This window comes from Fusarium falciforme, chromosome 5 (genome assembly GCF_026873545.1).
Source record: "Fusarium falciforme chromosome 5, complete sequence".
NCBI classification, from domain to species: Eukaryota; Fungi; Ascomycota; class Sordariomycetes; order Hypocreales; family Nectriaceae; genus Fusarium; species Fusarium falciforme.
In genome coordinates, this window is record NC_070548.1 from 2,820,201 (window position 1) to 2,845,016 (window position 24,816).

Sequence of the window (24,816 nt, forward strand, 5' to 3'; positions counted from 1 at the left end):
CGGGGCCGACCGACGTCACCATGAGACCCGACCGTGACGACGAAAAAGTCGATCAAGGAATCGACGAAAAGGCAGAGCAAAGGTCCAGCCTCGAGCAAGGTGAAGTAGATGAGAAACACGGAGGCAGGCGTCCGGCTTCCACAGTTTCAACCTCCCGCTCAAGCCATACCCAGAGCCGGGCGGACTCCGTACATCAGGAACAAGATGCCATTGAGCCCGTCACACTTGGTGAACCGTTAGGCCATATAGACACACGAAGGTCCGCCAAACGCAGTTGTTCAAGGGCCTCATCCGCCCGTTCGAGGCCGTTGTCCATCGTCCCCCGTTCCAAGAGACGAGGCCTGTTTGGGAGTATCACTCTAGTCCCCGAGATTGCCTATCCGCCAGATTATAAAAACTCGACGAAATGGGGCCTCACTTTTATCATTGCCCTAGCCACGGCTGCGGCGCCCCTTGGATCGACAGTCGTGTATCGTAAGCCTTACCCTTGCTAACATTTGAGTTAAATCGATAGAGTGCTGACGAGCAAAAAGCTGCCCTTCCCGTGTTAGCTCGCGAATTCAACGCCTCCGAGACGGTTACTAACCTTTCGGTTGCGTTGTACATGATCTCAATGGCCATCTTCCCCCTATGGTGGTCTTCCTTTTCCGAGCAGTTTGGCCGTCGCTCAATCTACCTCATCTCCTTTACCCTCTTTGTCATATTCTCAGTCCTCTCAGCCGTATCGACAAACATCACCATGTTGGTCGTCTTCCGTATGTGCGCCGGAGGTGCCTCAGCAAGTGCTCATTCTACCGGCGCTGGCTCCATCGCCGACTTGTTCGAGGTTTTTGAGCGCGGCCGAGCAATGAGTATCTTCTACCTCGGACCACTCCTAGGTCCCTTGGTCGCACCCGTCATCGGAGGTGTACTGACGCAGGAGCTCGGCTGGCAGGCGACCATGTGGTTCCTCGCCATCTATGGTCTTATAGTCTTGCTGATGATCCTCTTCTTCCTCCCTGAGACACTGCAGCGGCGCAGGCCCGAGGAGACACTACCGACTGAGGAACTCAGTCGAATGCGCACCATGGACTCAGCCAAGGTCAGGACCAAGCGCCTGGCCAAGTCGGTTCGCCGATTTCTGATCGATCCCTTGGGCGTGGTGCGCTACCTACGCTTCCCGGCCGTCTTCATCACTGTGCTTCTCGCCGCTATCGCCTTCGGCTCGCTATATGTGGTGAACATTGCGATCCAGCAAAAGTTCACCCGCGACCCGTATAACTACGGCCAACTGCTTCTCGGTCTGCTGTATATCCCGTCAGGTGCCGGATACGTCGTCGGCTCACTTTGTGGTGGACGTTGGATCGACAGAATCATGGCGAGGGAGGCTCGCAAGGCAAACCGCTACGACGAGAATGGGAAGCTCATCTATCTTCCTGAGGATCGGATGAGGGAGAACGCATGGATCATGGTGACGGCGTATCCACTGGCACTGCTCATGTTTGGTTGGACATTGAGATATGGTTTGCCCACTCCGGTGCCATGTGTCGCCCTCTTCTTCTTTGGAATCTCGTCGATGCTCGTTTTTGTAAGACACCGCATCTCATATCAGTATTACTTGGCTAACATCATGTCAACAGAGCAGTGCGACTACCATGCTTACCGAATTCATCCGAAAGAGTACATCCTCGGGTGCGGCGCTCAACAATCTGGTGAGAAACACTCTCTCCTGTATCGGAGCCATTGTAGCTGCGCCGTGGATCAATGCTATCAACGTCGGCTGGGTATTCACAACCATTTGTTTCTTTTGCTTGTTGGTTAGTTACACCAGTGTATGGCTGTTGAGGACGAACGCGACAAAGTGGAGGCGCACAATGGACGAGGCTTTGAATCAGTGAGGAGCATCCTTATAATTCATAGCGTAGAGATGTATTGGATTCTGGAGATTGAACAAGGGATATATCCCCGTATATAATATACCCATAAAAGGCAGAAATTTAATTATACGATTCATGACTTTATAGTGGCGAGGACAAAGAAGTATGGTCACGCTCATCAAACAATTCACAAGTATTGTAAAACATGTATTCAGATTCTGTCTAGGTAGGCCAGGGCTATCATTCTACTTTCCCCCAGCGAACATCTTTCCAAGAGCATCAACATCGACATTTCCCCCGCTAAACACCAACCCAAGATCCCATCCATCCTCGCCGGCCTCCTTCTCCACCATGGTCCTAAACTCCTCGTCGTACAGCGCTACAGCGAGGGGGACGCAGGCGCTCGGCTCGACAACCAGCTTGAACCGCTCGTACACGAGCCTCATGGCCGCTAGGATCTCCTCTTCAGATACGCTGTACATGCCAGATACCAGTCGTCGTTTGTAGATGACGGACCACGGGTGCTCGCCCACCGGCGTACGGAGGCCGTCGGCTACCGTGAGTGTCTTAACTGCCGTGATGCGTTCCCCAGATTCGTATCCGCGTTTACCGTCGTCAGCTCCTTCGAAGGAGGGCTCAGCGCCAAATACGCGGATGCCTGTGCCTTCACAGCTGAGAGCCACACCCGAGAGCATTCCACCGCCACCGCAAGGTGTCATGATGGCATCCAACCCAGGCTTCTCCTTCTTACCTCCTGGCACACCCGGTCCAGCGTTGTCCCTCCCCGTAGCCGGAGCGCGGAACACCTTTTTCTGCCCGTCGACTTCGGCGTCGCTCGTCATAAGCTCAGTGACCTGCTGCTGGAACTCAAGACCGAGTGTGCCCTGGCCGAGCATAATGTCTGGGTGGTCATATGGCGGTACGAGTCGAGCACCCGTCTCGGCAATAACCTTGTTTGCAACGGCCTCGCGCTCTGGAGCTGTGCTGCCACTGAAGATGACGTTGGCGCCGTATCCCTTTGTTCCAGCAACCTTCTTGGGGTTGGAGATCTCAGGCATGACGATATGCGCCTTGATGCCACTCTCACGAGCTGCCAAGGCCAACGCCTGAGCATGATTTCCTCCAACCAGTCAGTTCGAGTCCAATACCCCATCTTCAAGTCATTCTCTCACCTGAACTATGCGTCACAACACCCTTCTCCTTACCCCCTCCCTCCAACCACCCAGGCTCCTGCTTAAGCCTCTCCACTGCGTGAAACGCCCCTCTCGCCTTAAAGGCCCCGATCCGTTGCATGTTTTCGCACTTGAACCAGAGCCTCAGCACCGGCCGAGCCGGGGTTCGACCTTCGAATCGGGTCCCATCGAGTGCGCGAGGCGTCGAGGCCAGTTCAGTGAGGGTGCGGTTGGTGAGGACGGGTGTCAAATGGACCAAGTCGCTGATGAGCTTGTGGGCCTCGATGACTGAGTCACGGTTCAAAGGAAGGGTTGTGGATAAGTCGGCCATGATGAAGATTGTAGATATCAGGTGTTGAGTTTCAGGTCAAGAATGTGCTTACTTGAATCCAACGTCTATGCCATCAACATGAGTCCTTATATATCGTGCTCCGATTGTCGGTATACGTGCCTGCTTAGTGGAACCACCGCACCTGTCGCTCTCGATTTCCTCTTTCGGAAGCCGGCTGGAGTCTGCCAAGAAAAGCCCGCACAACTACAAGTCAGTTGTCCCTTCAAGGGCGTGCCCTAGTCAATGATTACTTCAGTAAAGGTCAATGTCACAGATACAGGATAACAAGTTGAACAATAAGAAATTGGTATTCGTTTTGGCTCCGAGCCTGATATCAACTTTTGGACCAGCCTAGATCCCCCAAAGATCCCAGGAATTAAAGTACAAAAGTTCATGCGTTTGTTTTCATAAGACCGTTCATTTCCCAAATCCTTCCTTCTTCCCCTCACACGTCAACACTCATTAAACCCAATTTACTTCTGGTTCTCGGGTCGGAGAGCGCGGACGGCCTTGCCGGCGCGCCAGATCTCGAGATCCCGGATCTCCTGCATCTCAGCCTCGTACTTCTCACGGTAGTCGGGCTGGCTGTTGTACTCGAGGGATCGCTTGGTCTCGGAGCCATCCTTGACGGAGTCGTACAGCTGGTTGAAGACGGGCTTCAGGGCATCCTTGAAGCGGGGGCTCCAGTCAATGGCACCACGACGGGCAGTGGTGGAGCAGGCCTCGTACATCCAGTCCATGCCGTTGGCACCGATGAGGGGGTACAGGGACTGAGTAGCCTCCTCGACGGTCTCGTTGAAGGCCTCGCTGGGGCTGTGGCCGCGCTCACGGAGAACCTCGTACTGAGCAAGGAACATGCCGTGGATACCACCCATCAGGCAGCCACGCTCACCGTAGAGGTCAGAGTAGACCTCCTTCTCGAAGGTGGTCTTGTAGAGGTAGCCGGAGCCGATGGCGACACCGAGGGCGATGGCCTTCTCCTCAGCCTTGCCAGTGACGTCCTGGTAGACGGCGAAGGAGGAGTTGATACCACGGCCCTCACGGAAGAGGGATCGGACGGTTCGGCCAGAGCCCTTGGGGGCGCAGAGGATGACGTCGATGTCGGTGGGGACCTCGACCTTGGTGAGGTCCTTGAAGACGGGGGAGAAACCGTGGGAGAAGTAGAGGGTCTGTTGCAGATGATGTTAGTCTAGTGACATGACTAGCGTTGGGCGGGCTCATCTCTTACCTTGCCCTTGACGAGCTGGGGCTTGATGGCGGGCCAGGTCTCAGACTGGGCAGCATCGGAGAGGAGGTTCATGACGATGGTACCACGGGAGATGGCCTCGTCGACATCGAACAGGTTCTTGCCGGCAACCCAGCCATCCTGCTCAGCGTCCTTCCAGGACTTGCCGTTCTTTCGGACACCAACAATGACGTTGAGACCGTTGTCACGGAGGTTAAGACCCTGGCCGTGACCCTGAGAGCCGTAGCCGATGAGGGCCAGGGTGTCGTTCTTGAAGTACTCAAGGAGCTTCTCCTGGGGCCAGTCGGCACGCTCTGTAGCTGGTCAGTATCATCATGATGAGTGAAGTGGGGTAGCTCTTAAGCCCCCGAGACGTGAGAAGAGCTTACCGTAGACGTCCTCCTTGTGGCCAGCGAAGTCAATGGTCTTCACACCACGGATCTGCTGCTGAGCAGGACCGGCAGCAACGGGGCGGGCGACAGCACCAGCGCGGACGGCGGCGCGGGCAGCAGCAACAAAGGTGCGCTGCTGGACGCGGGGCACAGAGGCCAATTGGCGGGCCACGGGGGCGCGGAGGGTCTTGGTGAAGCTGCGGGAGGCCATTGTGACTGGAGGGGATCTGGGGGATTGAGGGGAGAGTGTCTGAAGATAGAATGAAGAAGAGAAAGAAGAGAAAAACTGGTGATGGGGAGAAAGGTTAAGTATAGCTAAATTTTCTGGACGAGGTGCCTGCCCTCTGGGGGGTCAAGCCAGATTCACCGATTTCGGCTTGTGGTGGGCTGTGGGGCCCACGCCGAGCAGCGGGGAAAGGTCTGGGGCCAGACAGGTAGCGTATACACGATTGAACACTCTGATTTGTTTTCAATTGCAAGTATCTACGACTCTGACCTGGAGAACCGCTGGGTCTAACGCAGGGATCTCACAGCTTGAGTCACGTCTAGAGCGGCCAATGGGTGGCGATTCAGTTGTCTAACCTACCAAGCTCCGTGCGTTCGTCAGCATCCGGTGTCGTTGCTTGTCTCTGCCCCACGGCAACGCCTAAAATTGGAGATTTGATACTCAATTCGAGTTGATGAACAAGAATTAAGTTACCTTTGCATATGTGTCAAGTTCTGTACAACGTGGTAGAGGCACAATCGACGCTGGCAGCAAGCCCCTCGATGGAACAACACACTCTCACCTCACCACAAAAAAAAAAGCTGCCCGCACTCGAAGCTAATGCTGGCTGGGGTGAGCACGCGAAACAGTGGGTCCCAGGGCTTCCGGAGTCTGTGTAGTCTCCCCGGGAGGGCTCCATCCCCAGCAGCCGCATGTCGTCCGATGCCAACCCCTCCGCCACCACTGTCCAATGATACCTTGGCCAGATCAAACGGGGTCTTGATGTCCACATGGATGTGGCGTTTCCTGGGTGAGGAGCATGTTCGAGATGTCGGGGCATTGTCCATTACTCCGGCGAGCCTTCTGCAAAGGGTCCGGCGTCAAAGGACAATGACTGATGTCCCCTCTCCCCGGCTTGATCCACTTGCTCCGGGTTACGGATGCGGCGTGCGTCCAGCCTCTAGCGGAGCCGCCGTGGTATGCAACTCTCACCATACATACCTACATCCCTGACAACGGATGTGATGCCTTTGGCTGCTCATCAATGTCGGTGTGCACACTCACAAAACAAAACCCCGACAGCCCGGTGTATGCCACAGGCGTAACGGCCCGATCCCGTCCGAGACCCCGTTCTTCACGACCGGACAAGCTGAAAGTGGTGATGGCGTTTAACCGCCCAGTATATTTCTTCAATCTCATCTCAAAACCCTCACGGGGCAACAACAGTACATGCCCTCCTCCTTCTGAACATGGTGCCCTGTCCCGAAACGCCGCTGGGGGAAAAGAGCAATGCTTGCTCCGTATCATGGACTCGTAAGACGCCGGGCGATGCATACCTACGCCTGTATGCTTTCTTGTTCCTTGTCAGACGCTTCGCCGCGAATATCAACGCATTCATTCAGCCGTCTTTTTTTCATCCCCAAGTCTGCGAGGACGCATGACAAGCCAGCCTCCCCCCTAAAAGTATTCCATCTTCTCTTGTGGCCTAGATCTATTTGAGGACTCTGTCGTAGCTCTGGCCCTTGACCACACCACCGCCCATCGCGGTTCGGACGTTGCGCTTGAATCCCTCGCGGTTGTTTCGTAGGTCTTCGGCCGCCTCCTTGTTCAGCGGATCGGATGCGTTGGGCTCGAGGAAGAGGAACTGCGGCCGTGTTAGTTACTACCCTCCAAAGCTGATTCTTCTCGCAGTGTTTAGGGGCATCATACCTGAAGTCCGACTATCACCGCGTTCAGGTTCAGGACTGGCTTCCAGTCTTCTCGGAGAATGTTCAGGCACACCTTGCCCTCGAGGTCGATGTTGGGGTGGTAGATCTTCTCCCGGCACCGGACCTTGGGAGGCTCATGGGGAAAGTTTTGGTTGATGGTGAAGTCGAATGTGAAGCGGCTGCCGCGGTACATGCCCTCGTCAGGGTCGATCGTGAGCACAAAGTTGAGGATGTCGTCGGGGTCAGGGAATTCTGTCTTCATCGTGGAACCCAGGGAGAGCTCTGACAAATCTGTATGCGCCGCATGGTCAGCCTCGTCATTCTCCTTGAACGCCCCTCCAAACACACAAGCGTGGAAGCCTAGACGTACCCTTTTGCACGCGCAGCTGAGCTGCCGTCACCTTCTTCTTCTTGCCGCCCGAGGCCTGGCCCTCAGCGTTCTCCGCCTCTTTCTGCTCCTTCTTCTATGAGGGCGTCAGCATCTGCGCGCCATCAGGCTTCTCGGCAAGTCATCTCACCATCGACCATATCTTCAACATCGTGGACGGCGGGGGGCCCTTGTAGGTGGGTTGTGTCGGGTGGGATTCGGTGAACGAGTTGAAAGAGGGATCAAGTCGAGTCCCAGTCACTCTCTAGAGTAAAACAGAGTTCAATATGCGCAAAAACAGAGGAAACCGCCGGGGAATATAGACGGCGAGATCAGCGTCAAGTCGTGTGTTGGCTTGGTAAGAAGCTGCGAGAACGGACTCGGCGGGCGGGCTGGGCTGGGCTTGGTCGAAAAGGCGATGATGCTTGATAAGATATGGAACTCAGCCGTAAGGCAGCCGGCCTGGATGCCACTGGAGCCCAGCCAACTCACAAGGTGTACCCACCCAGGTCTAGGCGGCCAATTATCATCACCTGCTGAGGCAACTCGCCGAATTCACAAGGGGAATGATTACATGTCACGTTGTCAGTCATTACCTATGAAAGACTCATCACGTAAAGTAACTCATATCATTCAAATGCGTCATGAACCCCAAGGGCAGATGCCAAACTGAAAAGACTACATAGAGATACACTTTAACTGTGTGTGCGTACCTATCCCGATCCAACCCCGTTTCAATCAATGCCCTCAGCCGCAATCAAATATTTCTTTTTGATTTGATTCGATTCGATTCGCCCTCCATTAAATAATCAAAACAGACAACAAGCAAACGTTACACAGTAGAGGTATCAGAGAACAACCCAATTTATCTACTTTGACAAGCGCCATGTCCTCCGTATCCATGGCTCCCCCACAAAACATGCGAGTGTAGATGATTTCAACGTGCGTAGCCCGCCGTTGCGCTCACCGTCTCGAGAAGCAGCACATGAGGCCGGTCTTACCCAGGAACCACAGGAAGCCGATGAAACGAACGATAGAGAGCACGGCAGTGGCCCACAGAAGGAACTGGAAGTAGTGGGCTTTTCGGGCAGTGGCATCCTCCTAAAACATTCGTTAGCACTTGATACATAACAAAACCACATGATAAGAAAACTTACACCAAGACCAAGACCATCGAAGTTATCGCTGGTAATGCAGAGAATGAGGAAGATGTTGCCAAACAGCCAGGTGACGACAAGACCGGTACGGAATGACTTATAACCATCCTCGACATCGGCCTTCTCGATCTCCTCCTCCTCCTTGAAGGGAGCAAGGGCTCGGCGGACAGTCTGCTCGAACTGGCTGTCGATATCCTCCTGCTCCAGCTCGATTTCCTCGACAACGGCCTCGTTCTTGTCGCCCTTGGTGACGTGGGCAGAGGGAAGAGCCTCGGCCTTGTCGGAACCCTTGGTACCCCAAGAAACATCGTGCCAGTTGTTGAAGGCGTAGACCATGAGAATGTTGATGTAGGTGGACATGAGAACCAGGTAGTAGGGGAAGGAGTGGAACATGTGCCAGGGGTCCAGGTACATGAAGGAGGCCACAAAGTTGAGACCATAAATAGTGATCAGGGCAACGAGAATGACACCACCCGCGCTGTCGCCGCCGAAGAAACTGTTGAGGAATTCTTGGCCGGAAGCGAACGAGATCTGCTGTCCAATGGGCTTGTCGAAGGCGCGAACAACCAGGTAGGCTGAGAGAACCAGGATGTAACCCTGAATGAGAGCAAAGACCATGAACGAAGCAATGTAGGTGAACTTGGAACCCTTGGGACGGTTACCCAGAGCCAGAATGAACTGGAGGATGACGAAGCCAAGGTATGTCCACTGAAGCAGAGCGTTGACCAGAGGGGTAGCAGTATCACCAAAAGGCCAGCCGTGAGATCCGCTGGTCACCTTGGGTGTACCCACGAGATCCATAATGACCGACGTCGTAAGCCAGTAAGAACCGAGAGAGAACCAGGAGAAGAGAGTGTTGAGGAAGTTGTAGATGAGCTGGATGTGGAAGAAGAACATGCGGATGATGTTGTGGCCCGACTTGTAGAAGCGGCTGAAGTGCATCAGCGAGTACAGAGTGGCGGCGAACGAACCGTTCAGCCATCGTCGACGCTGTGAGATGAATTCGGCGGCACCTTCAGGAACATCGGTTTCACCCTTGGCGGCCTTGATATAAGACAGATGCCACTTCTGCCCAGCCTTGGCCACCAGCTCGAAACACAGGATACGATCTTCGGCCAAGAACATGTTCTTCTTGAAAATGTTCATGCCGTCAATACCCTTCTTACCAAGCATCTTGGACAGGGTGTGATCACCGTGGAAGTACTGCTCCAGGGGACGGCCCATGATAGCTCGGAATCGGTACGCCGAGAAGGCACCGGGCAACACACTGACGTAACCGAATGCAGACTCGAGAGGCTTGTCGAGAATGTTGGAGATCTTGTACTCGAAGTTCTGGACAGCAACGAGGGGGTTGAACAGCTTCTTGCCGCCCTTACCCAACATGGCGTGAATTTCACCACAAGCACCACCGAGATCCTTGTCGTTGTAGAAACCCTCCCAGAGGGCCAGCAGAGACCGAGGGCTAGGCTTGGTACCGGCATCGATCAGGATACACACTTCGGGGTTCAGGATACGGCCAAAGGCATTGAAGAGCCAACGGTGAGAGTTGATCTTCTTGCTGTTCTTCTGCTTCAAGCAGAAAATCATCTGGACGGGCGGCAGAGTGTTGGGGCCGTCGTCGGTGGGCCGGATGAGCTGCTGGTTGGGGGTGACGGAAAGCTGGGAGGTGTATTCGAAAATGTGAGCCACGGTCTCCTTGCCGTCGACATCCTTCTTGATCACACCATCCTGGTAAATACCCACAGTCGCGAGGACATCAAGGGTGTTCTTGTCGGCCTTCTCGATACCGTCGAAAACCAAGCACACGACAATCTTTTGCCAGGCAGGGCCACCCTTGTTCCAGAAAGTCGACTTCTTAAGGTTGACAATGTCGCGAATGTTCTGCATAGTGTGATGCAGAGTTCGGGCAAGCAGAACCTTGTCTTCGTTGTAGTAGGTAATGGCAATGAGCAACTCAGTGTGTCGGTTATACATGCGAGGTCGCAAATCGTAACCGTTCTTCAGGGTGAAGTCGTTAGGGTCACAGGTAGCGGCTGTGTATCGCATCTTCATGAACTCCTCGTTGCCACCCTCGACATCGCGGTAGCGAGCCTGGACGGCGTTCTTGATGGCACTGGGCACCGGATAGTCGATGCTGAGAACGGAACCCTGAACGAGCTTGACCTTTCGGGTGTTGAAGCGCTTCAGGCCACCGCCCTTGCCAATCATGGGCTGCTGCTGTCGTTCAACCCAGCTGTCTTCGGGGTCAAAGGCAGAGTCGGGTCGGGGAAAGGGGGCGGGCTGGTCGAGGTTGGCGCCAAACTGGCCAAAGCTGCCGGTGTGTTCGCCATATCCAGCACCGGGCTGAGGAGTTGTCGAAGCTCCCGGGGCGTATGATTCAGTGAGACTGTAAGCTGAGACGGGGCGGTCGGGTGGAGTACGAGCGCCGAGTCGATCTTGGTCGTAGCCAGAGTTCAGGAGGCCACGGCCCTGCTCCTCGTCGTTCTCCTGAGGGGGGAGGTGATATTGCTAAGCGGTAAGAGTTAGTCCTTCCGCCATCTCAGGTGCGAGCTCGAGGCGTAAGCAGAAAAAAAGGTGTACTCACGCTGCCACCAGGCATGTCCTGCATCGGGTGTCCCCCGTACTCCTGATCACGGCCATTGTACGCCATGGTGAATAGTAATGCTCCCGGAGCCGCTCAGCGCAGAAAAAACGATTCGGATCCAAGTGCGATGGATGGATTTTGACGATGGCGGTGATGGGGGGGAGAGATGCTCCTTTGTGTTGTTTGGGGATAGGAGCTGAAACAGGAGGAAGTTGATCCAAATGCAGGTCACGGGCGTGGGTGCGGGAGCTGCCTCTAGGTCCACTGGTAAAACGCAGCAACAAGCCCTGGCAACGGTGACAAAACTCGAGGCGCCAGCCTCTAAAGAATGGTGATGGTTAGTTAAGGAGGGAGGGAGGGGAAAGGATGAGAAGGAACAGAAAAGTCGGAATTAGGAGGGAAGAGCGAGGTTTGAATGGCGGGAAGGGGAAGGGAAAAAAAGAAGGCCAGCAATAAGCAGCAGGGTTTTTTCTGACGAATGTTTTGATGAAGGGCCCCGGGGACGAATCTCGTTTTTGCTCCACGGCTCACGGCCCTGCAACCTAAGCAAGCTTGCTGTGCTCGAATGGATGGAGAGAGTAAGATGGAATAGGGGACTGGCTACCTGTGCTGCGCTACGCGCTAAGCATGCTGAGCCACTCCGCCGTAAGTTTGGGGGGGGGGGAGAGGATCCATCCCATCTTCGCATCCTTGTTCCCACTCAGAGACACGCCGCCCAACTCTGAGAGGCTGAGGATGGACCCAATTGCTTCCAATTCTGCATCTCGCAAGCAGCAGCAGCAAGCACACAGCCTGGGAACCCTTTCTCTGGATGCTTCTGCGGCCGGACAGCCCTGCTCAGGAGACCTCCGCAACCGCGCCCAAAGATGCAGCCTCCTCCAATGCCCGCTGAGCGTTGACGGGCAGCCCGCCCAGAGTTTACTGGTCCTCTGCAGGTCTTGACGGCCACCTCCAGGAGGCGCGTTGTTAGCTCCAAGCAGCTACCTGCTTGCTTCCTCCAGCAAGTCAGCCTCCTCCCTACCGGACGCAGCATCCTGGCTCGTCATCCCCAATTCGGGGTGCCTTGGCTGGAGGAGGCGGCGGCGGCTGGGCTCTCTCTCATCAGCCACCTCAAAACCATCATGGGGCTTCTGCTCACCGTACAAACGCGGCTCGCTATTTTTCACTGTCTGTCAGACAAGCAGTTGGATCTCTTGGCCAGCAAATTAATGGAGAAACCAAAGTGCCAAAGAAATGGAGACGTTGCTTGACTTTGACGGGCACCCCTGACATCTTGCATTGCGCATCCATGGATCATGCCGCCGGGAGATGCCACGCCGCCTTTGGAATTGTATACGGCGGCAGCTGCTGCTTACCTGCCTACGGTACTTGATGCTCGGGCCTCGTTGCTCATCGTCCCCCCTCCAATTCCGCTGTGCAGGCTCTCATGGGGGAAGAAAGGTCACCTTCCAGAAGGTCTGGTGCCATTTCTGGTCCCTTCAGCGCCGTCACGCCTCCAGCTCCATCCCCTTTCTCCCGCCACAGCCAGAAGCCATGCGTGTATGCGTTGTACAGTACGGAGCATGGTCCCTAATTTCCCCCAAAGGGCCCGGGCTTCGCAGGTTTGGTCCCGTCGAGCCTCCTAGGGCAGTGATCCTCACACCTCAGTCCTTCACCCTTAGTCGGCGAGCGGTACGGTACCCGCACCCAGCCCTGCCGGCTTACGATCCTTTCCATTGACCATTGGCCTGCTTCAGTCGGCTGAGCCTGCTGGAACGCCTCGTGGCAAGCCCGCTCACCTACAGAGTTAGGTCGCAGTTTGTCTTGTCAGCGTCAGATTTGCCCATGTCCTGGGCTGGCTGGGCTGGGCGTTGAGAGGTTGGTGCTGACTTGCCAACGCACAGCACTGGGACCCAAAAGAGGCATGTGCCTGTGTCTGTGCCTGTGTTTCTTCTCTGCCATACAGAGCCCACAAGTACCGGGCATCGTTCTGTGTACCCGTCCACTGGAGAGTTGCAGTGACATCTGGAAAGTCCAAATGGAGATCCCCCTTGAGTCGGCCGACTGGGTCAACTTGGCTCTTAGTCCGAAACAGAGCCAAAGCCTCCTCCCGTACCCAGAATCTGCCATAGTTGAGCTTCCAAAAATAGCCCCCCCTGCTTGGTGAAATTGACTGGGATGAGCCGAGAGGCCTGGGGCTGGAGTGCGAGATTGGGGCGCAGGCATGTTGCCGTGAAGACGCTAGCACGGCGTTGGCCGCCTTTTGGTCTCCAGCTCTCTCTCCTTTGTTCAGCCGCCAGGGTATGGGGAGGAATGGCAGCTGTCAGCTTTGGATGCAACAAAACGGCTTCACTCCGCTCCCAGTTTTAAGCCCCCAACTCTGGGGCATAGGGCAAGACCACTGGTTCGGCAAATCTGACTGCGTCGTGGTGCCTGATAAAGATGCATCGATAGCCCTCAGTTGACAAGCAATACGGATGCGATCAAGTCCGAACCATACCCATGGCGTCCAGGCTCTTCTGCGTGTAAGACATGTTCGCCGCCTCACGTCAGCAGCTTATGGGCGGCCCGCCCAAATGGGCTCGTTGTTCCCCAAGTCTATTCTCTCAAGAAGAAACGCCGAGAAACGTTCCCGGCCAGGGACACATCGACTGTAAGGCTCACAAATGCCGCGATTCTCAGACGGAATTCCTTTTTGGCCAAGGGCTTATCCTGAAACCTCTGGTGGAGATAATCGCGAGATAATCTGTGACAGCCGACCCTCGACAATATATGTAAGGCCAGCCTCTGTGGAGACCGTATTCCTCTGCCAACAACAGCATCGACTTTGCTCAAGGGAGCGCACGCACAGCTTTGGGCTACAGCTTTGTCCTACCACACGTTACATACGTCCTGGGTGAGGAAATCTCCGGATGGGCATTTCCCATGTTGAACAGTGGGCCAATTTGACTTGCCGTCGTGATCTCTCGTGCTCAACCCCGAAGCATGTAGCTCCCGTGCTCGGTTCACCACCCGAGACATCAGCCACTGGCTGTATTATCGAAGCATCTCAGAGTCCGTGTGTTCCCGTGCATTGGGACGGGAAACGACATGTGCTACCCTAAATGGCTGTCGTTCCCCGGCCATGGCCCGCTGAATGTCTGGAAGCATGCTGCGGCGACGACATGACGAGGATCGAGAAATGTTTATTTCTGCATCGAGGTTCCGAAGTCTTAAAATATGGAAAGTGACGCGTTATTCGGCTGCCCACGTAATCTAGCAGACGCTATCTGGAATCAAGCAGTGAGTGTTGTTCCTGGCCCATCGGCAAGTGGGCGTGACAACGCACCGAGGCAACGGGATGCCGAGTTCCATTCTCAGTCAATATGAGCCTTCGTGTCCAACGACGGCACGTCATGCCACATACCAGCCACCGTCGCTACCGGAAGGCAGTGATGCCTCTAGTGGACGGTGAATGGAGGACTGCTTCTATCACGGTTGCGGGAGCATCTCGCCTGGGTTGATGCTTGGTAGCCCAGTCTGGTTAAGGCTCAATGGCCATGTGAGTGACAGCCAAGAACATATGTTATACTTGGACAACAAGCCTGACCAGTAGCGAGGAAACATCCAAACCCAGGAAGGGTTAATAAAGACGATCATTATCGGTATAATACAGCTGGATATAAGACGCACGGTGAAATGGCAAGATTTCCGCCTGCCCTGCAGCGTAGCATGCGTGATCCGGAGAGGATCGAAACGGGATCACACCTAGGGTAGGAAACATCAGATATTCCAACAGGGACCGAGTAAACTTGCTCGCTGGGCTGGACGGGAACAAACAACTCCATGTCAATATGTTCGGAACAGGCTTCTGGACCTGCAAAGTGAGATGAGGCCAACAAAGCGGCCGCATGACTGTGCTGTGATTCGTTGATGGGCAAATGAGCCACTGGTTGGCTTGAGATGCGTTGTTGCTGAGCGAGCCATTCAAACAACACCAAGCACCGCAACCGTTTCGACAAGACAAATGTCCTCGCTAACGACCACAGCCACTGCCACGGCAGAGATTCACCGCATCACGCCGTGGTCAGGTATCTCTGGAATGCCTTCAAGCGGGGACCCGACTCCTCCGCAGGGTCCTGGATCGGGGGGTTGTTTCGAACTGAGGGACGCGCGTGCGGGCAAAAAAAAAGAGTGTTTCTGCAACGCCCGCCCGAGTCTGGCATGTAAACTCGCGCCACTCACTGGCCAGCCGGTTGAGAAAGAGGGTGGTGGAGAGGAGTTTGTGCTACCCACGGGTGGATTTCGCCAAGTGGAGGAGGGAGGCCTGAAGAGAAAGCGGCCTTTGTCGTCGTGGTTGGCCAGACCAAGGCATGGATCTAGATGATGGAGATGGCGACACTGCATCGTGAGGAGGTGTTTCTCGCAGCTCATTCGATCGCTGCCGTTGGCGATGCCTGCAGGGCTCTGAGCCTCTCGAACCGTACCGTACGTCTCCGTCGGTAGCTGTCCGTAGTTGGTCGTAGGTTGGTTGCATCTACCTATTCATCCGGGCCGCCCTGCTGGTGTTCACCTGAAGCTGGCTGATGGCCTGCGGTACCTGAGGTATAACCTGGGCTCATTCATGCTTGGACCAGGGAAAGAGATGTGAGGTACTTGTGACTGAGAGGAAATCGCTCGTCGACCAAGGTACCGGCCCAGTGCCCAGTTCGTCAAACTGTACAGTGCATATCCGGGATGATCAGGGGTCTCAAACACTGGGCTGTGGGTTGCTGGCCGGGATGGCCAAGGGCATTCCACACAATCACTGACCCCGCGGACGACAAGTCAGGGGCAGCGGCACCATAGCACACGGTGCGAATAGATGGCGCGCCGTTTAATTGTTTCGCTATGGCCGAAAGGATCCTAGTGTGGCGGGCTGCCCCTGTCACCCCGTCCCCTCGTGCTTCCAATGTGGTTGCAGCGCTCGCCCAGTCGGTCGCAAGACCAAGTTCCCGGCGCTTTCCTTGACTCTTTTCTTTGATTTGAGTAAGAGTCTTGCCTCCAGGCCCTCTTGGATTTCCCTCGCTCCTTCATCGTTCTCCCCGTCCAAACGATCGTATCCCGCACGCCCGCAAGCAAATCCATCGACCGTCAACCGTCAAATCGACTCGAGCGGAGCCTCCGACGACTCTTTTACTTCTTATCCATTCGCTTCGTTACTTGAGCCGTCGCCTTGGTCGATTATGTCTCCTTCTTGCGCCTCCTAACCAGCCTTCTTTTCATCCGAGCTAGCCTCAGAATCCACTCGTTTCTTACTCTCCTCGCCTTTTCTTCCACCATTTGCCGACTTCTCTCAACTCGAGCCTGAAAATATACCTATCATTCTCCCGTGGAAAGGACTCGGCGAACCATTCAATCCTTGTTTTCTTTTATACTATCGACCATCTGTCGCAAATCACCTTCGAAATACACCCATCGCCAAGCCTACGCCGACAACCGCCCAACTTAGGCTTAACTGATTATCTCAAGTGATCGACACCTGCCAATCTGGGGCTATCGATCAACTACAACCTCTTCCTAGTCTCTCATTATTGGATATCAATATGGAGGGGCTTCATTACTTCTCGTCCAGAGGCCTGGATGGGCCTGGATACGTCGTCGCGAGAGATTTGAACGAAGTTAGTATGGGTAAGTTAATACGGCTCCTCCTGTGTGCCTGTCGACAGCGTCTGATCATCTTGTCTAGCGTACCAACTCGTTCCTCGAGACGGCAAGTGTATTCAATGTGATGAAAACACCCAACTCGAATGCCCGAACTGCCCCGAAGGCAGTGAATGCCGATTCACCGTACCCCTCGAGTGCCAGAAGTGCCCTACATCATTCTGCGACGAGAAGTCTGCATCCCAATCTAGCAAAAGCTCTGACGGCCCAAACATCGGCGGAATTGTTGGTGGTGTTGTCGGTGGTGTCGTCGTGATCGTCGCCATCACATATCTAGTATGGAGGTTCTGTGTCCGACCCAAGAGGTCACAGATTCCCACTTCCATCTACGTTGAAGACGTGGATGCCCCTCAAGGCTCAGAGAAGGATGCTACCTCAAGGGGAACCCGACCACCCTCAACACACACCGTTCATTCGATCGCTTCCACCGTCCTCACCCGAGCCTCCAACATTATTCAGATCGCCTACATTCCCGGCGTTACGAACCGAGCGACTCCCACATCACCAAATGTTCTTGTTCCCCCCGTTCCTCCGATCCCTATGCACCACGCCGCGGCCGCCCGAGGCGAAGGAAACGACGACCAGCACTTCTTTGTCCCCGGTGACCTCCGAGACTCAACCTACTCGGGACTTTCTGGCTACTCTGACCGAACCTCATACGCCCGCACTTCATACGCACCTCGATCCAGCGTTGCTTCGACCATCTACGGAAAGCAGGCCCAGGTGCTCACGCCCGCCCAGACTGGAATGCGCGCCAAGCCCACAGTTGTCAGTGTTAAGTCCGTTGGCAACAGCAGCGTCGAGAGCAATGCTCCCCCGGTTCCCAGCATCGACTTTGAGAAGTTCGGTGGAGGTCGTCCCAAGAGCGGTGCCAGCGCCTTCAGCGTCGGGTCGACATTCCTCAACAGCGCCAACACTGCTACGCAGGCTCGTGCACAGGTGGTCAAGGTTGGAACACTGAAGAAGGTGGATATGGGAAGCAACAAGTCCGAGACGGGCTCAACAACAGCATCATCATCAGTGGGAACCTCGCGGCCCACAACACCAAGCGCGAACGCTACTCGAGACTCGAGTGCCATCACCATCATCGAAGACTCTCCCTCAGTAGACCAAGGACCCTTCTCGGACCCCCCCGACCGACCCAGCCCTCAAAAGTCCAACAAGGCGCCCAGCCTCGGAGCTGTGATTGAGGAGTCGGCAGTCGAGAACGAGAAGCCTGGGTCCTCCCAAAGGCGAGACAGCAGTCCGTTCGGGGACCAGCACGCGACAAAGGAGTGATTATGGAATTTCCTTGTCGTTATATATCAGAGTATTTTGTTTGAAGATGTCACGAATCTAGCCTCAGGTTGGATAGAGTACACATCTCACAATCTGCTTTTCTTCACTTCAATGTCAATTTTTTCTTGGATAGACAATTCCGGATCGATCTCACTTGGGATATAGCAACCCCCCTTTTTTTTTGTGTTTACAATTCAAATAGCGGCGACGGTTCTTGGGTATGGACTATGGCGTCATGGAAAGGGAGCCGCGGCAAATGGCTCCGAGGATGCCAGGAGGTTATGGAGGTCTCTATGTGTCTATTGAATAGAGATGATCTATCACGTACATACTCTCTTGTTGACATGAATGATTTGCCTGTGTGCTTGTTGTGTTGAGCATGTGAGCATGGCATTGTGAGAAGTCTTGTTATTCAGCAGTCAAGGTTCGATAGTGATGGTCGTTGCCATGTCTCAGCTTGGAGATTTGGTCTTGACTCGAGGACACTTAATGAGGAGGCAAGCCATTCAGGATGATGAGTCGTCTTTGGCAGAGTTTACCCTTGTTTGACTGCCTTTCGTCCTACTGCGGCCGCTGACAATGGCTGAGTATGCGTCATGAGATTGTGACGAAGCCATCGCCAGGTTTCGGCCGCTACCCAACACTAGGCCGATAGCATCACTAGGCCGACATGATCGGTCAATGGCATTCAAGTTTCCCGATGAACATGATTCGCGACTCGGAAGTTGAAAAAAAGAGGCTTGCCGTTGTTGTCAAGCGTCGTCTGGAAAAGCAAGGCAATGGAATTGAATGCCGTTGACCGTCAGGAAAAGAAGAAAGCTTCTTGGATTATGGTGAAACGAGCTAGAAGAGTTGGTCTCTTCTCCTTCTGGTCGTGGCGAAACGTTGGCTTCTAGTCGGTCGTCTCGACATGTTCTGCCACTTTTTTTTTCAGGGTGTGTGTATGAATCCCGTGATGAAGAATGGGAAAGTTGACCGTGAAGTCTCTAGACAAAGCCATTCTTAGCTGCTAGTCAAGCCATTGCCTGTCTTCTTAGCACTTCTGACATGCATTCAATAGATTGGACATGACCCGTCATGACTCCCCTCAGCCGATCCAACGCTAGTCTCGATGTCCGGGGAGAAAGAGAGGGGGATATGGTAGGGGCGGTTGTGTTTAGCGCTACCGTCCAAGAGGGCTTTTATTGATCGGGGAAGAAAGAGGCTTTTGACTTTATCCGCAACTACCAACAGTGAGAAACCCCAACATTGGCTTTTTTTCCTGCAGGGCTGATTTTTTCGAAAACTGTTGACAAGTGGAAAAAAATCCGACGGTGGAAGGAAGGGCTTGGTAATGCAGGTGATGACCCTTTGGGAGATTCTGTCATGCCGGTCAACTCTTACGTGCAAGGGCCTAATTACTCTCTAGTTAGTATCCGTGTCTGTCCGTAACCTAGATGCCCTTTTCGTTTATGTCTTGTTTCCAGGGTTCATTGTATCCATTCTCTAGGCACCCCGGTTCCGGGACCCAATCTCCCCTGTTCCCCGAGTTTCCCTGGCTTCTTCTATCATAAAACAAAGTTTCTCTCTCTCTCTCTCTCTCTTCTGGTGCCCCTGATTACCTTCCCCCTTTGGTGCATTTCCGCCATTCTACCGGAATGAGGGGACACACAAGCATCGGGTTGTATGTACCATGGAGATGGGAAAAAAACGTTCCATGTCCTCGGAGAGAGTCCCATTGTCCGCAAGTCCGCCGCAAGGGGTAGGCCCAAGCACTCCTTGGTCCCGTGTGCTAGCCTCCGATCAGCACACCGTCCGCCGGCCGGACCTCCTCCGGTGTTGACGCCGTCTCGGGGAGTAAGTAGTAATTGGTAGCGCGCATGCGGGGAGGGAAAACTTGCTCTCGGGTCTTGTCGTATCCGAAGAACGAAAAACGAAAGAAAGCAACCAAAAACAACTATACTACGTAGTAGAGGGAAAAAAAAAAAAGTGTCCTCTTTTCTTACTTTCACGCGAGCCAGGGGGAGACAGCAGGAGTGGAGAGACCTCGCGCGATGCGACCGAAAGGCTGGTCTTGATGGACTCTTGTTCAACGGCGCGGTCTTCGGAGTTCGAGCCGGTAGCATCGGCATCGGATGCTTCTGTGTTAGTGAACGAAGCTAGAAGCGGTGGAAGCGTCTACACTATGTAGGTATCTAGGACGATCTGCAAGACACACACGCAACGAGAGAGAAAAAAAAAAGCCGCATCAATGAGAGGGAGAGGGGACTTTGTCATCGCTCTTGTTTTCCATTCGTAGCAAAGGCCCGGCCGGCACTTTATGAGCCTGTCATGTTGAAGCATTTCCCCCAAAGGACCGGGCAATAATGAATGACATCTTTTAGTCTTGTTTGACAGCTTCCATCTCATTAGATCTGATTGCTCACGTTACGTTACGGACACCAATGTCCATGTCCATCATGGCTTGCTATCCCGAAACGTCTCTCTACTCTGCCCGTTTTGCCATGTTTCCCTCTCGACCCTGCATCTCCCAAGGCAAAGCGCCACCATCTGCAACCCCCAAATCGTGTATCTATGTACTCCTCCCGTGTGCGTGTGTACGTCGTAACAACGTGAGTACTTTGAGGAGGAAACAAAAAAAAACGACAATAGCCCACCACCCCCCTTGGCGCCATCTCGAGAGAGTGAGTGTGTGAGAGGGATAATGGTTTAACAGGGAGGCCCTTGCGTGGGGGGAACAAGAAAAAAAAGGTTCACAACATTTGGGAAAAAATGTGTGGAAGGAAATCAACAGATAGGCAAACTTGTCCGTGTTTGTATCAAGTACACGCATCTTATCCCATCGGGGAACCTTTGTGGCAGCCCATACAGACACCAGTAGATTAGTTACTGTAGAGCCAACCTCTGCCTTTTTTTTTCTCTCCCACGTACGTACGTAGCCTATCCCCCACCAACACAAGAGACATCCCGTCCCCATGGCATGGCATGGATGGATGGTGTCAAGAGAACCCCCACCTCTGATGGACCGACGCCCATGAGATTTGGGTTGGATTCGACAGCCCTGCCTTGCCATGCCATGTCTTTTGGTATCCAGAGCCACTGCCACTGCCACTGTCACTGTCACTGTCACTCCTTCAGGGAAGCACTTCGTGATATGATACATGCTAGACAGCCTCGGACACGAGCTTCAGCTGATTGCGCATGACATCAGCTGGGGGGAAACTGTTTCGAAATCGTCATCAGAAACAACACGCACGCGGCTGCGCCCATCCATCTACCTCTAGTAGTTATGGATCGCATGTCTCCCCCAGCTTTGCCTGCTCCGTGCGCCGCCGCACACAGGGATCGATCGACTGCGACAACATGCAACGCGACGCCTGCTCGTCAAAGTGTCAAAAGTGCGCCCATTTAAATACAATACACCCAAAGGTAAATGAGGCTAGGCCTCGATTCATTCACTCATTCATTCCATCCATCTATGGATGGATCCGTGGATGGGGCCGTCCGCTAACCAAGGGTCCCTCCATCCCATCCCATGGATCCCCATCGCTAATGACACAACTACAACTTCCCAATACAGGGGATCATCCAAAATCTCGGTGCTTTTCAGGTCATCTTCATTTCATCTTGCTCTTGTATAGCGAGCCGTCATTTAGATACATCTGCCCAGCTGCCCACGCCCTCCCACGCCGTCCAGCTCCATCTCTTCACCCCTGCCCTTCTCTGCATCGCTTGCTGCCAGATCCAGCCGCCATGGCCAGCTAAGCCACCCCATCCGCCCCTAGATGCGAGCATGGACAAGCCAAGATTATGCATTCTGCTACCCGCCGTTCGCACTTCGCTTGTCCTGTTCCAGAACCGCCTGTCCCTGCCCGCCGAGGGGCACCCGTCTTTCCATGGGGGCAAGGCTTGAAACACGTCAAGTCAAACCCAGTCATCATGGACATTCGAGTTGCTCAACCTCGACCAACTAGTCCCTCGTATCCCCTCCCCAATCGAGTCATGCCAGAACAAAACGTCGTCGTCTTGTCCCTCCCTGCCAGGGTCCGTCCAAGAGTCGACTGCCAAACAGGAGACCGCTGGCAAGGTAGACCACAAACGTCCAGCCGAGACTGAGAGTTGAAACTCGAGAAACCCCACGGCATAGATAGACAGATAGCGAACCAAAACAGGGTAGCTTTCCAGAAACTACGTCGTCATACACGACTGTGAAGAACCCCACGATTGACAGACAATAACGCCTCCCAGGTCTTGGTCGTAAATTTTGGAAATAAGAATAGTATAAATGTCAATAGATAACCTAGCGCCCCAAGAATATGCCTCTTTTTGTTCGTACGCCATTCGCCGGTGCGGAACTGCTTCTGCTTTCGTTCGTCGTTCGATGCTGCGTCGTCATGCCGCCCTCGTCGTTGGGCAAATGGCCATCTAAAATTGCAGGAAAAGAATAAAGTCCGTCTCTCCGTGCCTCCCGCTGTGTCTCGCCAATCATCTCCAAGTCGGCGGGCATATCCCGTCGTGGGTGAGGGGTCGCGCCATTGCCGACCCCTCATCCGCGGTTGTCGTCGCCGGCTTCTCATCGCCGGCCCCCTTTGCTTTCTGGTTGTCTTCATTTTTTTTTACTGCCGTCTTATTTCCCTCCTCTTGATTGGCGGAAGCATTCCTCTTACAGTGCGGGCGTGGTCGCTCATAACACAATGCACTTGGACTTGCTTCGCTCGTTCTTCCTTCGGTGTCTATCGTCGCGATCACCGCCTCTCGCGTCGCCGTTGCCTGTTCGCGTCCGGCCACTGGACCTTTCTGAGGGTCGTGAAGATTGTTGCCGCTGTCGACGTAGGATCCTAACTACGTCGTAGAAGGCCTTCTCGACATTGATGCAGTTCTTGGCCGAGGCCTCGACAAACTCGCAGCCTAGCTCGCGTGCGAGGGCGTGGCCTTCTTGCGTTGAAACTTCTCGCTCGGTGACTCGGTCGCTCTTGTTGCCGACCAGCATGATAGGCACGGGCAACTGGGGGTTGGCGGCAGAGATGGGTGAGCCGGGGTACGAGGGCGACGAGGCGCAGGACTCCTTGACTCGTTGAATCTGGTGATGAAATCGCTTGATGCGGGTGAAGGATGAGCGTGAAGAGATGCTGTAGACTAGGACAAATCCTTCGCCGTCACGGATCCATTGGTCTCGTAGCGCCGTGTACTCTTCCTGTCCGGCAGTATCGAGCACTTCGAGCATGCACGGCTGGCCGTCAATGACGACTTGCTTTCGGTATGAATCTTCGATCGTCGGGTCGTACTGTAACAGGGGGTCAACTTCAAGGTCCCATGCACTCGGTGCAATCAAGCACAGGCAGGTAGATGAAAACTCACAGTCTCGACAAAGTGTTGCAAACATAGCTGGATGGTGAGAGCCGTCTTTCCCACGCCACCATCTCCCAATACCACCAGCTTGTACAGCACCATTCGGCCGGCCATGATGACGGCGACGGCGAAGAAATCGACGAGGGGGGAGAGAAGTCGATGCGAGAGGGAAGAGGAGACTCAAGGGGTAGAAGGGTCCAGGCGAGGGAGGACCGAGGAGAGGAGAGGAGGAGGGGGGGAGAAAGGAGGGTGTGGTCGGTGATGAAGCTCTCGAGGTTAAGGATCGAGGGTGGTTGGAGTTGGTGAGGTCGTCGTCACGAGCGGAGGAGAGGCGAAGACGAGGGACGACGGGAGGAGGGGGTGGCTTGATGGAGCAAGAAGAGCTGTGACCCAAGCAATTGCAGCTGCGGCGGCGGCAAGGCAGAGGCAGAGAGCGGAGGCGGAGGCGAGGCGACTGGAGGCAAGGCACAAGGCAGCGCGAGGCGGCAAGCAAGCAATCCAGAAGCAAGCAAGCAAGCAAGCGATGAGTGGATGTCAAACGGGCGAGCGAGCGCCAGTGGCGAACAAACAGGACCAGATTTAGCAAGGTGAGGTAAGAGGAGCAAGGCAAGGCAAGGTCGGTATCGAGGTAGTGAGTGTATAACGCAGGTAGTAGTGTCCAAGAAAAGAGACGGAGGACTGGACAAGACCAAGACAAGAGGGCAGCTCAAGTTTAGATGGATGTTTGGTCTAGGCGTCGACGTGGAGCTGGCGCTGGAGGCGAAGTTGGGAAAGACGGCCGGGTGGAGAACTTTTTTTTCTGGTGCTTGCTTGGTGCTTGGTGCTTGTACTTGTGCTTTGCTTAGGTGCTTGGTGCTTAGTACATCTGTCCCTACCTTGGGTTGCGTGCACGCGCTGGTACCTCCATACCTGATGCTGGGAGGCCCATGGCATCCATCCAGCAGGCATGGATCCATGGATGGCATGGAGCCCATCCACGCCCGCGGGCGGGGCGCCAGGTTTTACCAAGTACCTGGGTTGAAGGTACCAATGCAGCATGGGGACGCAGCAGCGGTACTCGCCAGCCCGGGCCCAGAGGGGGGCTAGAGGACTTCCGGGATCACTTTAGGGGGGGCACCAGCAGCAGACAAGCCACCTCACCTCGCAGAGGGCCTAGTACCTTGTGTGGGCGATTTACCTGCCCCGGAGGTACCCTCTGTCGGTTGGGCATTGGCCAGAGGGGAATGCAAGAGCACACCACTCCCGTCCGTCGAGGGCGGCCAGCCCAGGACCGAGATACCTCGAGATAGAGTGACGGACGGAGACTCACGGACGGGGACCCTGAGGTGGGATGGAGCAGAGGAATTAGGGGGGTGAAGGGGGACATGGCAAACCTCCACTGAGAGGGGGGACAACACCCAAGAGGAATCAAATCACCTCGACGTCGCAGCAGCAAACAGTAGCAGGTACTCGGTAGACCTGGATAGGATATCGGCTCGGTGGGTGAGCCCGAAGAATGGGAGTGAGCGAGGGTACGAGGCCTTTGGAGGCTTCTGATAGGCGAGGGATGAA

General features: G+C 54.6%; 7 protein-coding genes across 7 annotated transcripts; 2 read left to right on the plus strand and 5 right to left on the minus strand.

Annotated features, from left to right (window-relative positions):
* Positions 1–20: 20 nt before the first annotated feature.
* NCS54_00708300 (MFS domain-containing protein) lies at positions 21–1,877 on the plus strand (the record flags this gene model as incomplete). Its single annotated transcript, XM_053152518.1, has 3 exons — positions 21–474; positions 534–1,567; positions 1,620–1,877. 3 exons carry the CDS (start codon positions 21–23, stop codon positions 1,875–1,877), a joined length of 1,746 nt encoding a protein of 581 aa, XP_053008493.1.
* Positions 1,878–2,101: 224 nt separating this feature from the next.
* Positions 2,102–3,359, minus strand: NCS54_00708400 (PALP domain-containing protein; the record flags this gene model as incomplete). The annotated part of the gene is made up of 2 exons (XM_053152519.1): positions 2,102–2,976; positions 3,029–3,359. The coding sequence occupies 2 exons, from the start codon at positions 3,357–3,359 to the stop codon at positions 2,102–2,104; spliced, it is 1,206 nt and encodes a 401-aa protein (XP_053008494.1).
* Positions 3,360–3,832: 473 nt separating this feature from the next.
* Positions 3,833–5,187, minus strand: NCS54_00708500 (Ketol-acid reductoisomerase, mitochondrial; the record flags this gene model as incomplete). Its single annotated transcript, XM_053152520.1, has 3 exons — positions 3,833–4,528; positions 4,588–4,898; positions 4,974–5,187. 3 exons carry the CDS (start codon positions 5,185–5,187, stop codon positions 3,833–3,835), a joined length of 1,221 nt encoding a protein of 406 aa, XP_053008495.1.
* A 1,486-nt stretch (positions 5,188–6,673) lies between these two features.
* On the minus strand, positions 6,674–7,429 carry NCS54_00708600 (Hypothetical protein; the record flags this gene model as incomplete). Its single annotated transcript, XM_053152521.1, has 4 exons — positions 6,674–6,826; positions 6,892–7,181; positions 7,261–7,354; positions 7,409–7,429. The coding sequence occupies 4 exons, from the start codon at positions 7,427–7,429 to the stop codon at positions 6,674–6,676; spliced, it is 558 nt and encodes a 185-aa protein (XP_053008496.1).
* Positions 7,430–8,220: 791 nt separating this feature from the next.
* Positions 8,221–11,064, minus strand: NCS54_00708700 (Chitin synthase; the record flags this gene model as incomplete). The annotated part of the gene is made up of 3 exons (XM_053152522.1): positions 8,221–8,358; positions 8,415–10,922; positions 10,999–11,064. 3 exons carry the CDS (start codon positions 11,062–11,064, stop codon positions 8,221–8,223), a joined length of 2,712 nt encoding a protein of 903 aa, XP_053008497.1.
* Positions 11,065–16,541: 5,477 nt separating this feature from the next.
* Positions 16,542–17,937, plus strand: NCS54_00708800 (Opy2 domain-containing protein; the record flags this gene model as incomplete). Its single annotated transcript, XM_053152523.1, has 2 exons — positions 16,542–16,626; positions 16,685–17,937. The coding sequence occupies 2 exons, from the start codon at positions 16,542–16,544 to the stop codon at positions 17,935–17,937; spliced, it is 1,338 nt and encodes a 445-aa protein (XP_053008498.1).
* Positions 17,938–22,600: 4,663 nt separating this feature from the next.
* On the minus strand, positions 22,601–23,379 carry NCS54_00708900 (Hypothetical protein; the record flags this gene model as incomplete). Its single annotated transcript, XM_053152524.1, has 2 exons — positions 22,601–23,200; positions 23,275–23,379. The coding sequence occupies 2 exons, from the start codon at positions 23,377–23,379 to the stop codon at positions 22,601–22,603; spliced, it is 705 nt and encodes a 234-aa protein (XP_053008499.1).
* Between the last annotated feature and the right edge of the window lie 1,437 nt (positions 23,380–24,816).